A 15406-nucleotide genomic window follows, 5' to 3' on the forward strand; every position below is an offset into this window, starting at 1 on the left:
TCAGACTTTGTCTCAAAAAAAAGAGGTGTTGTGGCTTTTGTTTATTTGATTTGTTTAGAATACTGATTGGTTTCTTTTTTTTAACAGGCATGCCCAAAGAACAGTACGAGCCCCCTGACCCTCGGAGGATGTATACAATTATGTCTTCTGAGGAAGCAGCAAATGGAAAGAAATCCCATTGGGCAGAGCTTGAAATAAGTGGTAAGACATGGAAGCATGAATTTATGGTATGGAAATTAAGATATGGTAGTAAACTGAGTTTTCTAATGCCAATACAGGAAAGAAACGATTATATTTTACAAATATAATATGTTTATAAATGATTGTATTTTAGTAGCTTATCTTAGAAGCAGGAAGGTTCAATGAAAATATGATTGAGTCAAAGTTCAAAACCCATTCATTGTATATTTTCTCAGTATCAGTGTCCTCTTACAAAATACATAAATGTAAAATAATAACAAGGATGAAATGAAAATAACACATGTTAAATACTAGTGTCTAGTCAAGTATTTGTTCTGGTATTTGATTCTCTGATAAAGTAGGATTGAGCTTTTGCATTAGCAATGATGGATTTCTAGTGGGGTAGGAATGGCTGATCTGTATAGGTTTTGGGGTAGATTTGTTTCTCCTTATTTTCTTCATTGGCTTCTGAGTCTGAGTCACTGAGGACAGCCCTATTCAGAAACACAAAATCTTAGGAGTTTGAAGTGGACCTCAAATTTTCCTTCCCCTTTTAATGCAATCTGGACATACTCAAAGAAATATATGACCCCTCAGATGTGAAGGATATCCTTTCCCCAGCATCTCTGCCAGGGGGCACACAGCCTCTTTTTAAATATTTTGAAGATGGTGAAGGGACATTACTTCTCAGGGCAACCAGCGCTAGTGAAGTTTGGTGTTACTGTTGGCCTAATATGCTTCCCCTTCCCTTTCAGTTTGTTCTGATTTTTGCCTTCTGAAATAGTACAAAACAAATTTTGTCTTGTTTCTTGTGACTGTCCTTGATTTTTTAAAATTTAATGCAGCAGACATACTGAGCATATGCTGTGTGTAAAACGTTTTACCTGGCGCTGGCCCACGTGCATGAAAGATATATGAAGTCCCTCTTTTTATGGAGCTTATGACATTAGGGAGTGAGAGGAAGGGACTGCACAAGTATAAATAACAGACAAAACATAACAAATCTAGGTATAAAAGTGCTATATAACAGTAAGTAAAAAGGAAATAAGGATAATATCATTCCTCCTTTGTCAGCTCAAAATTTCTGGTTAACCTATTGAGTAAACTGAAATGCCTGCCTTTGCAGACATAGTAGAGGTCAGTACACACATGGGTCTCTCCTGTTTTCCTCCTTCTGATTTCTAGAGTGCTGGACTTTACCAAACCAAGTTCAGCTCAGTAAGTAGGTGTGGTCATGGAGAGTGAGATTTCTCTTCCTCTCTCCTGTCAGATTTGGATTTCTGTGCCAGGGGAGCCCAAAGAGAAATATGCACTCTCATTTTGTAGTTATTCTCAAAGCACAGGCTGTCACCACTCCTAGTTTTCCCTTTTAATTTTTTCAGGATTGGCATTTAACTATATTTACCTCTCCTTTTTTCAGCCCTTATTAGCAGTTTTTGAATTACAGTTCCTTTGCTTGTAAGGAAGTTCCCCCTATCTTACAGCATTAGGATATGCTAGAAAGCACTCAGGTCATTGAGATACATCTCTGAGGCTAAGGAGAGGAGAATCTCCTCCACCTTCTCCTCCTTCCACCACATACTGTGAACTCCTTGGTGATTCTGAGTCACTGTTGCCTGCTTACCCTGAACTTTGGGAAGAAGTTCTGGATACACATATAGGGAAAAACTCTCAAACCATGTTTTTTCTTTGCTCTCACACCACCACAATCATCAACACAAAGGAAGACTTCTGTGACCAAAGGTGTGGGTTTCTTTTCCCCACACACCAAGCAGCAGACACCAGTTATGTGCCCTCCAATTCAATTCCAACGCTATCTACCTGGAGAGAGCGTCACATCCCACAGTTTATGGACTCAGTCCCCAAGACTGCCCTCTCCCCCTTCTATCACCAGTCCCGTGTTTGGGCCTCTAGAACTTTGACCAGCTTCAAGTTTGGGTTCCCACGACCCCCTCTTTGAGTTCAATTAATTTGCTTCAGTGGTTCACAGAACTCAGAGAAACATCTGCTTACATTTACCAGTTTATTATAAAGGATATTACAAAGGATACAGATGAAAAGATGCACAAGGCAAGGTGTAGAGGAAAAAGTGCAGTGTCCATGCCCTCCCTGGGCACACCACCCTTCAGGAGGAATCTCCTGCATTCAGCTATCTAGAAGCTCTCTGAACCCTGTTCTTTTGGGTTTTTATGGAGGCTTCATTACATAGGCATGGTTGAAAGCTGTAGAAATGTGATTATTGGACAAGCAAGGCACATCTGCTCAGACTTCTCTGGGGCTCTCTGGGTAGCATTCCTTCCTCTAAGGTATGGGGCAGGACCCTCTCCGGAATGAGGGTCTTCTGACCCCCTAGTGAGTTTAGAGTCCTGCCTTGGGCAGGGGAAAGAAGGATAGGAGAAGGTCATAGAGAGATCCTGTTTCCCGAGGCCTTAAGCACTCCAACATTATAACAAAGACTATGGGAGTTAGGAACCAGGAACCGTGGATGAAAACATGAATATATTATACCGTAATACAACATAGGAAGGAAGAGGGTATACTCCTCTAAAGTAACCTTTCTTCATTTATTATTATTATTTAGAGATGAGGTCTTGTAATTCATATTAGTGAATTATTAGAAGGCCAAAAGCCTTGTAATCACCACCCATGTCAAAAATTAGAACTTTTTCACTTTCCCCCGAACCCTCTCTATATGCCCCAGCCAGTCACAGCCCCCACCCTCCTCCCAAAATTAACCATTATCCTGACTTCTATAGTTGTTACTTTCTTGTCTACAAGGAAGTAGCTTTAGCACCAAATTATGTATACAGGGAAGATACTTGGGGGTGACAAAACAACTACATATTTTAATTGTGGTGGTTATGTAACTATGCATTTGTAAAGGAATCATAAGACAGTAAGAGTGAATTTTACCATATGTAGATTATACTTTGACATTTTTTTAAAAAGAAATTTTTTTTAAAGATTCAAGGGAGAGTGACAAATAAGCAGCATGCAGAGAAATAAGCCTCTGAAGCAAATCAATGCACGTGATCAGAACGAATACTAAAAATGATAATTCAAGGAAACTTTCCTGAATTAAAAAAAAAATCAAACTACCGACTGAAAGAACACACAGTATACCTGAGAATATCAGTGTAGAAAAACCAACACCAGGATATATTCTGATGAAATTACTGAGTTTACGGAAACAGCATATGTTTTGGGCATCTAGCAAAAAGAGCAAGTGACTAGTAAGAAAATCAGAGTGTCATTAGACCTGCAGCAAGGCTTTATGCCATACCAAAAAAATTTTTTGGAGTAACATATTTAAGATACTTTAAGATTGTGTGAGCCGAGGATCTAAAATTCAGCAAAACTGGCTTTGAAATATAAAGGGCACAAACTATTACCAAAATACAGGAAACATAGGACATGCTGTTGCTGTGAACACTTTTTAAAGAATCATCTAGAGGACAAGCTTCTAGACAAAGTGATTGGCGTATGAACTAGTAGGGGGCATTTAATATACAGTGACTTGAAAAACTAAGTCTGAAAATAGGAGTGTATGCAGGTTAAATGGGAAAGCTGATAGTATGTAGTGGGTACATACTCTGACAATGTAGACCGACCACAGTTATATAAAGGGGGGCAGGGCGGGTAAATGATATGCACACACAGTTGTATCTGCTCTCAGTAATCATATTGGTGGGATGAAGCAAATAAATAAATATTCTATCATCCCATGTCCCTGAAGAACCGGGACTGTCAGTATTAAAGAAGATGCAGATATAATTATAAAAGAGGGGAACTAAAAGCCCTGTTATCCTGAATTTGAATTAAAAGTTCAGTATGTTTTCATAAGATTTTAGCTTGTATATTTGATATTTTGTCATACATCATATAAAACTTAAATATATTCATACCTTGTATTTATAAATGCATATGGTTACAAATATATGTCCCAGATCTGTCCATTGAAACCTTAGAAATAATGACTGACTCTAGCTAGAAATATCCCTAGCCCTGGCTAATTTTTATTTTTCATAGAGACGAGGTCTCATTATATTGCTCAGGCTGGTCTTGAACTCCTGGCCTCAAGCAGTCCTCCCGTGTTGGCCTCCCAAAGTGCTGGGCTTGCAGGCATAAGCCAACTCAGCCCAGACTGGCTTCTTTATTTGTTTCATTTTCACAGATTTAGGAGGTATAAGTACAGTTTTCTTTTTTATATTTTAACAGTCTGTTTATTATTTATTTATCCCTCCATAGAACCACCACCCACACCAAGGAGATTATTTGGAGTGGATCACCTCCTAGAGCCTGGACTCTGACATCTAAGGCTTCCCACTCCCTAATTTTATGGCTTAGGTGGGGGATATGGTTCAGGCAAAACTGTTGTCTCCTTTTGGATACTGCAGAAGCAGGACCTAAGCATACCCATAAAGGTGGCCACACCCATCAAGAGTTGATTGGCAGGCTGGAAGACAATATTCTCCCAATGAAGGCACTTTTACTTCTATAGGGGGATGGGAATTGGTTCGCTGGGAGTGTTGTTGTTGGGACAGGGAAGAGTTATTTCCATGGAAAACTTACTTGCAGGTTACAGAGAGAAATGAGGGGAGTTTGCCTACACTGGCCATCTGTGGGGCCAGTGGGGGCTGCAGTATATCTTTGCTACTGAAAGAGGAAGGTTGACGTAAGCATTAAAGCCAAAGAGGCCCTTAGCAATTAGGCCCAGTACCCCTGCGATGGTTTTGGAGTGGTTTCCTCTCTCAGCAAGGTCGATAATGGAGGTGATTAGGTAGAGGATCACTGTTAAGAGGGTTTGGAAGAAATTACTCCAGGGCCAATTGATGAATGGTATTTTGGTGTGCAGATCACACATGTAGCTGACAAAATAGCAGCAAGGATCATTTCAGCCACCAACAGGGAGGAATACTCTGGTGTGGAGGCACTTGAAGCAGATCAGGATCACCAGGCACAATGTAATCTTAGCAAACCTGGAGGATTCCCTTTTGGGTGCACAAGAAGTTGGCCTCAGCAGCGGGGGAGCTGAGAGGCACTCCGAATCCACCATGGCATGGGCTGGAGTCCCTGGGGACGCAGAAGATGTGCTCACTTGTTCATGGGGTCGAGGACACTGTGCACCCAGCTATCTGGCTAGGAAGGGGGCCCCTGGTGCGCAGGGAGTCACAAGTACAGTTTTCTTACCTGGATATATTGTGTAGTGGTGAAGTCTGTCCTTCTAGTGTACTCATTGCTCTAATAGTGAACATTGTACCCAAAAGGTAACTTTTTCACCTTCTTCGCCCTCCCATGTTTTGGAGAAAGAACGTCGGTATTTGACTGTTTCTGAGTTGTTTTGCTTAGGATAACAGCCTCCAGTTCTCTTCAGGTTGCTGCCCAAGATGTGCTTTCATTCTTTTTTTTTTTTTTTTTTTTGAGACAGAGTCTTGCTCTGTCGCCCAGGCTGGGGTGCAGTGGCCGGATCTCAGCTCACTGCAAGCTCCACCTCCCAGGTTTACGCCATTCTCCTGCCTCAGCCTCCCGAGTAGCTGGGACTACAGGCGCCCGCCACCTCGCCCAGCTAGTTTTTTGTATTTTTTAGTAGAGATGGGGTTTCACCGTGTTAGCCAGGATAGTCTCGATCTCCTGATCTCGTGATCCACCCGTCTTGGCCTCCCAAAGTGCTGGGATTACAGGCTTGAGCCACCGCGCCCGGCCAAATTCTTTTTTATAGCTGAGTAGTATTCCTTGGTATATAGATACACTACATTTTGTTTATCCAGTCATCCATTGTTGGACACTTAGATTGATGCTGTATCTTTGCTATTGTGAATAGTGCTACAATATAGGAGTGCAGGTTATCTTTTGACTTGATGATTTCTTTCCCTTTGGGTATACCCAGTAGTGGGATTGCTGGATAGAATGGCAGTTCTATTTTTTGTTCTGTGAGAAATCTCCATACAGTTTTCCATACAGGTTGTACTAATTTACATTCCCACCAACAGTGTTTAATTCCTTTTTCTTCACATCCTTGCCAGCATCTGTTGGTTTGGCTTTTTAATAGTAGCCTTTCTGAGTGGTGTAAGATGATATTTCATTGTGGTTTTAATTTGCATTTCTCTGATGATTATTGATGTTGAACATTTTTTTCATCTTTGTTGGCAATTTGTATGTCTTTTGAAAAATATCATTTCATGTTCTTTGCCCACTTATTATTAGGGTTTTTTTTTCATGTTGAGTTGAGTTTCTTGTAGATTCTGTATATTAACCCCTTGTCAGATGCGTAGTTTGCCAATATTTTCTCTCATTCTCTAGACTGTTAATTATCATTATTTTTGCGGTGCAGAAACTTCTTAATGTAATTAAGTCTCATTTATCTATTTGTTTTGAGATAGTATATCATTGTTCTGTGGCCCAGGCTGGATGGAGTAGTGTAATCTCAAACTTCTGAGCTCTAGTGATCCTCCTGCCTCAGCCTCCCGAGTAGCTAGGTGCACACAACCATGCCTGGCTTTTTTTTTTTTTTTTTTTTTTGGAAATAGGATCTCACTTTGTCACCCAGGCTGGAGTGCAGTGATGCCATCTCGGCTTCACTGCAGCCTCGACCTCCTGGGTTCAAGCGATCTTCCTGACTCAGCCCCTCAAGTAGCTGTGATGATTGGGATGGCGCACGTCATGGTGAGTTCTTCCGTGCTGCTGTGTGGCCTTCTGGCATGCATTGTTTCTAAGGAAAGGTCATACTTATCCTTGTTTCTTTTATGTGTCTGTTTTCTGTGGCTGCTTTAAGAGTCTCTCCTCATTACTCATTTTATGCAGTGTGATAATGATGTGTCTTGTAGTTTTGTTTCGTTCTTTCGTTTTTCTTGTGCTGCTTAGGTTTTCTTGAGCTCGTTGGCTCTAGGTTTCTGGTTTAGGCTACCATTTTTTCAAGTAATTTTTTCTGCCTCCCTACCTTCCCTCCTTGGGGAGTACAGTTGCCTGTATTTTAGGCTACTTGAAGTTGTCTTACAGCTAACTAATGCTATGTTTAATTTATTCTTACCTTTATTTTCTTTTTTAAAAATATTTTAGGCAGTTTTTATTGCCGTTTCTTCAGTTTTACTAATATTTTTATTTGCAGTATCTAATCTGCCATCAATTCCATCTAGTAATAGTATAGTTTTCATCACAAGTTGAGCCATGGATGTTTTTTATATCATTCATGCTGTTACTGAACATTTTCCCTACTTTTTTACGTATATTTAACACAAGTACCTTTTAATGCCCTTATCTGCTGATTCATCTTTTTCATTTCTGGGTTGGTTTTAATTTATTTCTGTCTTCTACTTTGTGTACCTGGTAATGTTTTATGGGACACAGTGTACTGTGCATTTTACCTTCTTTGGTGGCCAGATATTGTATCCCTAGAAGTACTCTTGAGCTTTCTTCTGAGATACAGTTAGACTATTTGGAAACAGTTTGATTCACTTAAAGCTCACTTTAAAGTAATACTTTCCCGAATACTCTGTGAATAGGTTTCCCATGCCGACTGGTGGAATACAAATTGTTCCTGACCCGCGTGATCCCCAAGGATTGTTCCCTCGGACTGCTTCGGAGTTTTGCTCTTGTCGCCCAGGCTGGAGGGCACTGGTGCAGTCTCGGCTCACTGCAACCTCCGCCTCCCGGTTCAAGTGATTCTCCTGCCTCAGCCTCCTGAGTAGCTGGGAGTACAGGCACCCGCCACCATGCCCAGCTCATATTTTGTATTTTTAGCAGTGACGGGGTTTTACTATGGTGGCCAGGCTTTTCTTGAACTCCTCTCCTCCGGTGATCCGACTGCCTCAGCCTCTCCAAGTGCTGGGATTACAGGCATGAGCTACCGCACCCAGCCCGCTCTGCTGTTTTCAATTTTTCTGCACCCCATCCTTGGTCCCTGGCCTCAGGTTATTTCTCACATGTATTTGCTGATGATTGTGCAGTCGAAGACTCAGGGGCCAGGGCCCCATCCTTTTCAGATCTCCAGAGCTTTGTATCTGTGTAGCTCTCTTCTCTTTGGCAGTCTGTCCTGTGGACTCGAGCCACCTTGGCCTCTCCAGACTCCTAGCTTCATTTCCTCAACTTGTGTATTACATAGACTACCTGCGTTCTGTCCCTTTGCACTACTATCAGGAAAGTTCCAGTAAGCTGGAACTGTGATAACTGCTCACTTTGTGGTTTCCTATCTATTACTCATCACTGTCCTGTGCTGTGTGGTATCTAGTGTCTAAAAAATGATTTTCTAATATATTTTGTCTGGTTTCTTTGTTGTAGGTAGGAGGATAAATTCAGTTCCTGTTACTCTATCTTATCCAAAAGTTTAGTAAGCCTATCATATATATATTTTTAAAAGACCGTGTCTGATAACTTCAGTATCTGAATCTTCTGGGGGTTCCTTTGGTCTGTAAATTTGTTGAATGCTGGAAATAGTAGAATGTCTTGATGGTATTTTCTTCCTTAGGAGTGAATTTACTTTTGTGTTTTCCAGGCAGTTGTAGAGGGGTAGATGGCCTTAATCTTACTAGGGTTTTGGCAGGACACAATGGCTCATGCCTGTAATTCCAGCACTTTAGGAGGTCTTGGCGGGCAGATCACCTGAGATCAGGAGTTCGAGACCAGCCTGGCCATCACGGTGAAACCCCGTCTCTACTAAAAATACAAAAAATTAGCTGGGCGTGGTGGCGGGCACCTCCCAGCTACTTGGGAGGCTGAGGCAGGAGAATCACTTGAACCTGGGAGGCAGCGGTTACAGTGAGCCAAGATCATGCCATTGCACTCCAGCCTGGGTGACAGAGCGAGACTCCGTCTCAAAAAAAAATAAAAAAGAAAAAGAAAAAAGTAATAATAATTACAGTTTCATTGAATTTGAATCAGATGTTCAGTGCTTGTGAAGGTTGGCCTATTGCTGGGTCACCTTATTCCATTTGTAGCTCCCAGCTGAAATTCAGTGGGTTTTCTTGTTTGTTTGTTTGTTTGAATCAGAGTCTCTGTCACCCAGACTCCAGTGCAGTGGCGCAATCTTGGCTCACTGCAACCTCTGCCTCCCGGGTTCAAGCAGTTCTTCTGACTGAGCCTTCTGAGTAGCTGGGACTACAGACGCCTGTCACCACTCTCGGCAAATTTTTATATTTTTAGTAGAGACAGGGTTTCACTATATTGGCCAGGCTGGTCTCGAACTTCTGACCTTGTGATCCACCCGACTCAGCCTCCCAAGTGTAATCCCAAAGTACTGTGATTACTGTTGTGAGCCACTGCACCCAGCCAACTTGGTGGTTTAAGAGAGTCTTCTTCCCAGCTGTGTAAGATGACTAGTTCTGCTGAGTGCCTCATTCTCTCATTTCCAGCTTTTGGCTCATTGGCTTGCCTCTTAACTGCTGCTTGTGATTCTGTTCCTCTAGAGAGGTAAAGTGGTGGGACATGTCCTCCTATTACCTGTCGGTACTTCCCTTCTCTCCAGGTTCTTTGTCACACCTTTGCTGCCATTGTAGTTCTCCTGTGCTTTTGAAGTTGTGCTTTTGTGGAGTTTTTTAAAATCTAGTTTTTCTTTCCCTCAGTGGGATGGTTGGTCAACACAAACTACTCTTGTTACAGGAAGCTGAAATCAGACATGAACAAACTTTAAAATACTGCCTGAAGATCTGAAAATACCAAACAATTCTTATGTTTGTTTTGTTTCTATTACATGGGTACGGCACTGTGGTTGCCTGCTCTTGAGGGACACCTGCAGCCCACAACAGCTGTACTTGTCCTAGGCCCTTGAGATGGCAGTGCAGGGCAGAGAAATGTACTAACCAGAGCCACACTCAGGAAGCTTCCAGAAAATACACTTGGGTCTGAACTCCTCGTAGTCACTAAATGATCTTTGAGTCAGATGCCTACAGTCCCCACCTTCACCTTGGTTTACTTTATGGCATTCTCCAACATTTTGAAGCCTTGAAACAGCGAGAATGTTGGCTCTATTCATACTTATTTTTCCATGAAGGAATGATAGACCATATCTCTCAAATTCTAGATTATGCTCTTCTGAGGTTGTGGTTTGTTGTTTTGTTTTGTTTTTGAGACAGAGTCTCACTCTGTTGCCCAGACTGGAGTGCAGTGGCGCAATCTCTGCTCACTGCAAGCTCCGCCTCCCCGTTCACACCATTCTTCTGCCTCAGCCTCCCGAGTAGCTGGGACTACAGGCGCCCACCACCACGCCCGGCTACTTTTTTTTGTATTTTTAATGGAGACAGGGTTTCACTGTGTTAGCCAGGATGGTCTCAATCTCCTGACCTCATGATCCGCCCACCTCGGCCTCCCAAAGTGCTGGGATTACAGGCGTGAGCCATTGCACCCAGCTGCTTGTTAGTTTTTTTCTATATCTGCAAATGCATAGTTATTTTGATTTCCTGGTAGGTATACTAATTACATCTATTTCTTTTAATGTTTGCTGATCACCCGCCTGATTTCAGAACACACAAATTGATTTCTCTTGTCTCTTGGCATTTAGCAATAAATGGTGCTGGGTATTTTAGAATGAAATCACTTATCGAAACAGGGCTCTTAACGTAGGTCAGGATAATCCCAGCCTTCCTCCAGTCACTAAACTGCTTAAAAGTAAATGCAAGTTTTGGGGTACTTATGAGTATGTATAATTTTGTGGTGAAGTTTTGTGGTGAAGAAGTAGATAAGTATCATGAGATTATCAAACGGTGACTTCCTTTTTGTTCATTGACCTCTTCCAGAAAATTAGGATCCTTAATTTCTTGTATTGCATAGTTCCGTGGTAGAGATTTATCTTTCTCCAGTACATTATGCTCTTTTACTTCTGTTACTAATCTTTTAAACTCTGAATTTTCTTTTTTTTTTTGAGACAGGGTCTTGCTCTGTCGCCCAGGCTGGAGTGCAGTGGCGCGATCTCCCCTCACTGCAAGCTCCGCCTCCTGGGTTCACGCCATTCTCCTGCCTCAGCCTCCCAAGTAGCTGGGACTACAGGCCCCCGCCACCACGCCCAGCTAATTTTTTTGTATTTTTAGTAGAGACGGAGTTTCACCGTGTTAGCCAGATGGTCTTCTCGATCTCCTGACCTCGTGATCTGCCTGTCTCGGCCTCCCAAAGTGCTGGGATTACAGGCGTGAGCCACCGCACCCGGCGTAAACTCTGATTTTTTAAACGAAAATGAAGTACCACATTTTGAAATTTGTTTTTTTTTGCTTCATTTGTTGTGAACCTATTTCCACATCAGTGTACATAACTATTTCATTCTAAAAGAGAATGGCTAAGGAATATTATATGAATGAAACATAATTAAGTATGCTCTATTAATGATCATTTGTATTTCTCATTTTCCCCAACTACCAACAATATTATTATCTTAGCATACCTGAACAAGTGTTTTCATAAGGTAAATCACAAATTGTGGAATTGATGGGGCAAAGAATACTCAGGTTTAACATTTCAGTAGATATTACCAGACTGGCTTCCAAATAGTTGCATCTTTCCCATAATGAAAGAATGTGTCTGTTTCCCCTTTCGCCTTGTCAGTATTGGATATTAGTCTTTTTAATTTTGCTATCATAAACATTTTTTATTACTGAGTATGAAGATTTGTTTTTAATATGCTTTGTTTTTTTTAGTGGCCTATTCTTACCCGTTGTTCATTTTCCTGTTGATTTCTTCGTCTGTTTGTTTTCTTTTCTCTCATTATACAACTCACAGGAAATCATGAGGGCAGGGACATGATATTATTTACCATTCTGTCCCCATACCAGCATGGTGGATACTGAAAATTGACTAATGGTTAGCTTCCGAACACGTTGGTGTCTTCCCCATGTAGAAAGAAGTTTTACATTTTAATGAATTCAAACCTGACAACTGTTTTCATGTTTGGATTCTAGGATTTGAGTTATGCTGAGAACTATTCTGTTTCATTTCTTTCCTGGTTTTTTGGTACTTAGAAATTTATTCCAAAATTATGTGTGTGTGTGGTAGAGATCTGAGTTCTCCTTGTCTTCCTGCCTTTACCTCATATAGGATTTATGCTTTTACTTGACTTTTTTCCTTTCCCTTATTCACAGACTTTGTGGTTTTCTTTCTGGCTACCTTCTGCCTTCTTGAAATGTCAGCTTATTTTTCTGGCAGATAGAATTATGATCACCCTCTATGGGAAAATGAGGTATACAAGTTGGCAGACTTTTAAAATGAACCTCCATAAATCCATAGAAGTTGTATGTCTCCATTCAGGAGCTCTGTTTGCTGCTTTAGGCAAACCCTTCCCCTCTCTTGAGTGAAGCAAAGACCCAGAAAACATGGCAGGGAACCAGGCACAGGGGCTCACGCCTCTAGTTCCAGCTACTTGGGAAGCTGAGGCAGGAGGATCATGTGAGCCCAGGAGTTAAAGGCTGCAGTGAGCTATGAGCAAGCACAACACTGCACTCCAGCCTGGGTGACGGAATGAGACCCTGTCTCAAAAAAACAACAAATTGTTTTATATTAAATGCCTTATTCATATTGACTGTCAGCTGTGTGTTTTCAGTTTGTGGTATGGTGTCTCTTCTGTTTACAGCAAAGTAAAGGAAATACCTTCTTGGATTAAGATAGATTTTATTATACAGTTTTACTGAAGTATAGTTGACATTCAGAAATTGGCATGCATAAAGTGAATAATGTGTATATTTTGACTGTGTACACCTGTGAAACCATCACCACAATCAAGAATGATTGTATTCATTGATCCTGGAAGTTTGTGATCCTTCCTTCCCCACCTCTCCTGTTTCTCCATTCCTTCCCCCATTTCTTTTTTTTTTTTTTATCTGGCTCTGTCGTCCAGGCTGGAGTGCAGTGGCCAGATCTCAGCTCACTGTAAGCTCCGCCTCCCGGGTTTACGCCATTCTCCTGCCTCAGCCTCCCGAGTAGCTGGGACTACAGGCGCCTGCCACCTCGCCTGGCTAGTTTTTTGTATTTTTTAGTAGAGATGGGGTTTCACCATGTTAGCCAGGATGGTCTCAATCTCCTGACCTCGTGATTCGCCGGTCTCGGCCTCCCAAAGTGCTGGGATTACAGGCTTGAGCCACCGCGCCCGGCGTCCTTCCCCCATTTCTAAGCAACCGCTGTTCTGCTTTCTATAACCTTAGATTAGTTTGCATTTTGTGGAATTTTTGTGTAAATGATGTTTTTTAGTATGTACACATTTTTCTTTTTTTCATGCAAATGGACACCTTGCATTTTTTTGTTGTTGTTTTTGGTGATTTTGTTCTGCTCTTACCCTCTGTACTTACTCAGTAGTTCGTCCATAGTGTTTTGCTGGTCTTTAGTAGTGCATTCTTTTTTATTACTGAATAGTAGTTCATTGTATGGCTATGCCAGCATTTATTTGTTCTCCTGTTGAACACACTTGGGTTGTTTCCAATATTTGACTGTTACAAATAAAGCTGCCATGAACATTCCCCTTTGTGTGGGCATAACTTTTATTTCCTAAAAATGGAATTGATCATATGGTAAGCGTATGTTTAACTTTCTAAAAAACTGAAACTGGTTTGCAAAGACGTTTTGTTTTATATTCCTACTAGATGTCTTTGATCCATGCCCTCACCAACACAAGTCTTAAGTTTAGCCATTCTTCTGGGTATGTAGTACTATCTCAGAGTGGTTTAAATTTGCATTTCCCTAATGACTCCCAATTTTGAGCATCTTTTCGTGTGATTATTTGCCATCTGTTTATATCTTCTTTGGTGAAGTATCTGTTAGATCTTTCACTTGGTTTGAAAATTATGTTTTATTTCTTTCTCTCCTTTTTTTTAGACAGAGTCTCGCTCGGCTAATTTTTGTATTTTTATTAGAGATGGGAGTTTCAGCATCTTGGCCAGGCTGGTCTTGAATCACCCTGACCTTCAGTGATCTGCCTGTCTCGGCCACCCAAAGTGCCGGGATTACAGGCGTGAGCCACCGCACCTGGCCCCTCTTTTTCTGTCTCTGTCACTCTTTCTCTTTCTCCCTTTTTCTTTCTTTCTCTCTCTCTTTTTCTTTTCTTTCTGTTTTTCTTTTGACACGGGGTCTTGTTGTCTCACCGAAGGTGGAGTACAGTGGCACAGCCTTAGCTCACTGTAACCTTGAACTCCTGGGCTCAAGTGAGCCTCACTCCTCAGCCTCCTGAGTAGCTTGGGACTATGGGTGTGTGCCACCATGTCTGGCTGATTTTAATCTTTTTTTAGAGACTGAAATCAGCCTAGGCAACATAGTGAGACCCAAACTCCTGGCCTCCAGCGATCCTCCCGCCTCGGCATTCCAAAGTGCTAGGATTAAAGGTGTGAGCCACCATGCCCTGCTTTGTTTTCTTAATATTGAATTTTGAGAGTTTTATATAATAAGCCCTGAAATTAGGTAATGTTAGCCCTATAGCTGTGTTCTTTTTCAACATTGTTTAGATGGTTTCTTTTTTTTTTTTTTGAAACAGAGTCTTACTCTGTCGCCCAGGCTGGAGTGCAGTGGCTCAGTCTCGGCTCACTGCAAGCTCCTCCTCCCTGATTCACCATTCTCCTGCCTCAGCCTCCCAAGTAGCTGGGACTACAGGCGCCCACCACCACGCCCAGCTAATTTTTTGTATTTTAAGTAGAGACAGGGTTTCACTGTGTTAGCCAGGATGGTCTGGATGGTCTCAGTCTCCTGACCTCGTGATCCATCTACCTCGGCTTCCCAGAGTGCTAGGGTTACAGGCGTGAGCCACTGCACCTGGCCTCAACATTGTTTAGATGTTTTCTAAGTCCTTTGAATTTCCATATGAATTGTAGGATCGGTTTACAAATTTCAAACTTGGCATTTTTGGGGGAATTGTGTGTTAACTCTGTAGACCAGTTTGGGGAGAGCTAACCTCTTGATACTGAGTTTTCTCACCTGTGAACTCCATGTATCTCTTCATTTATTTTGGACTTCCTTACTTTCTGTTAGCATTGTTTTGTAGTTTTGACTGTACATTTTTTTGGTCAGATAGTTTTGATGCTGTTGTAAATTGTGTCATTTTAAATTTCAGTTTCTGATTGTTCATTATACAGAAATATACACTTTTTTGGTATATTGACCTTGCTAAATTTTCTTGTTAGTGACATTTTTGTAAATACCATAGGATTAGTTGCATAAATATGTATATAGATACATGGGATTAGTTACATACATATGCTGTTTGTAAATAAAGACAGTTTAACTTCTGCCTTCCAAATCCTTTGTTTTTCTTGCTTTATCGTATTGGCTAGAA

The 15406-nt window shown here is 41.4% G+C and overlaps 1 protein-coding gene across 8 annotated transcripts in view; it reads left to right on the plus strand.

Annotated features, from left to right (window-relative positions):
• CNOT6 (CCR4-NOT transcription complex subunit 6) overlaps window positions 1-15406 on the plus strand; it is an 81500-nt gene that overhangs the window by 29367 nt on the left and 36727 nt on the right. For all 8 annotated transcript variants that reach the window (XM_017960237.3, XM_017960239.3, XM_031666691.1 and 5 more), the window contains one exon: window positions 88-201. In XM_017960237.3, coding sequence (XP_017815726.1) covers window positions 90-201 — 112 coding nt within the window. In that variant the 5' untranslated portion in view covers window positions 88-89. The remainder of the gene's footprint in view (window positions 1-87; window positions 202-15406) is intronic.

The sequence above is a fragment of the Papio anubis genome, chromosome 5 (assembly GCF_008728515.1).
Source record: "Papio anubis isolate 15944 chromosome 5, Panubis1.0, whole genome shotgun sequence".
In the NCBI taxonomy this organism is placed as follows: Eukaryota; Metazoa; Chordata; class Mammalia; order Primates; family Cercopithecidae; genus Papio; species Papio anubis.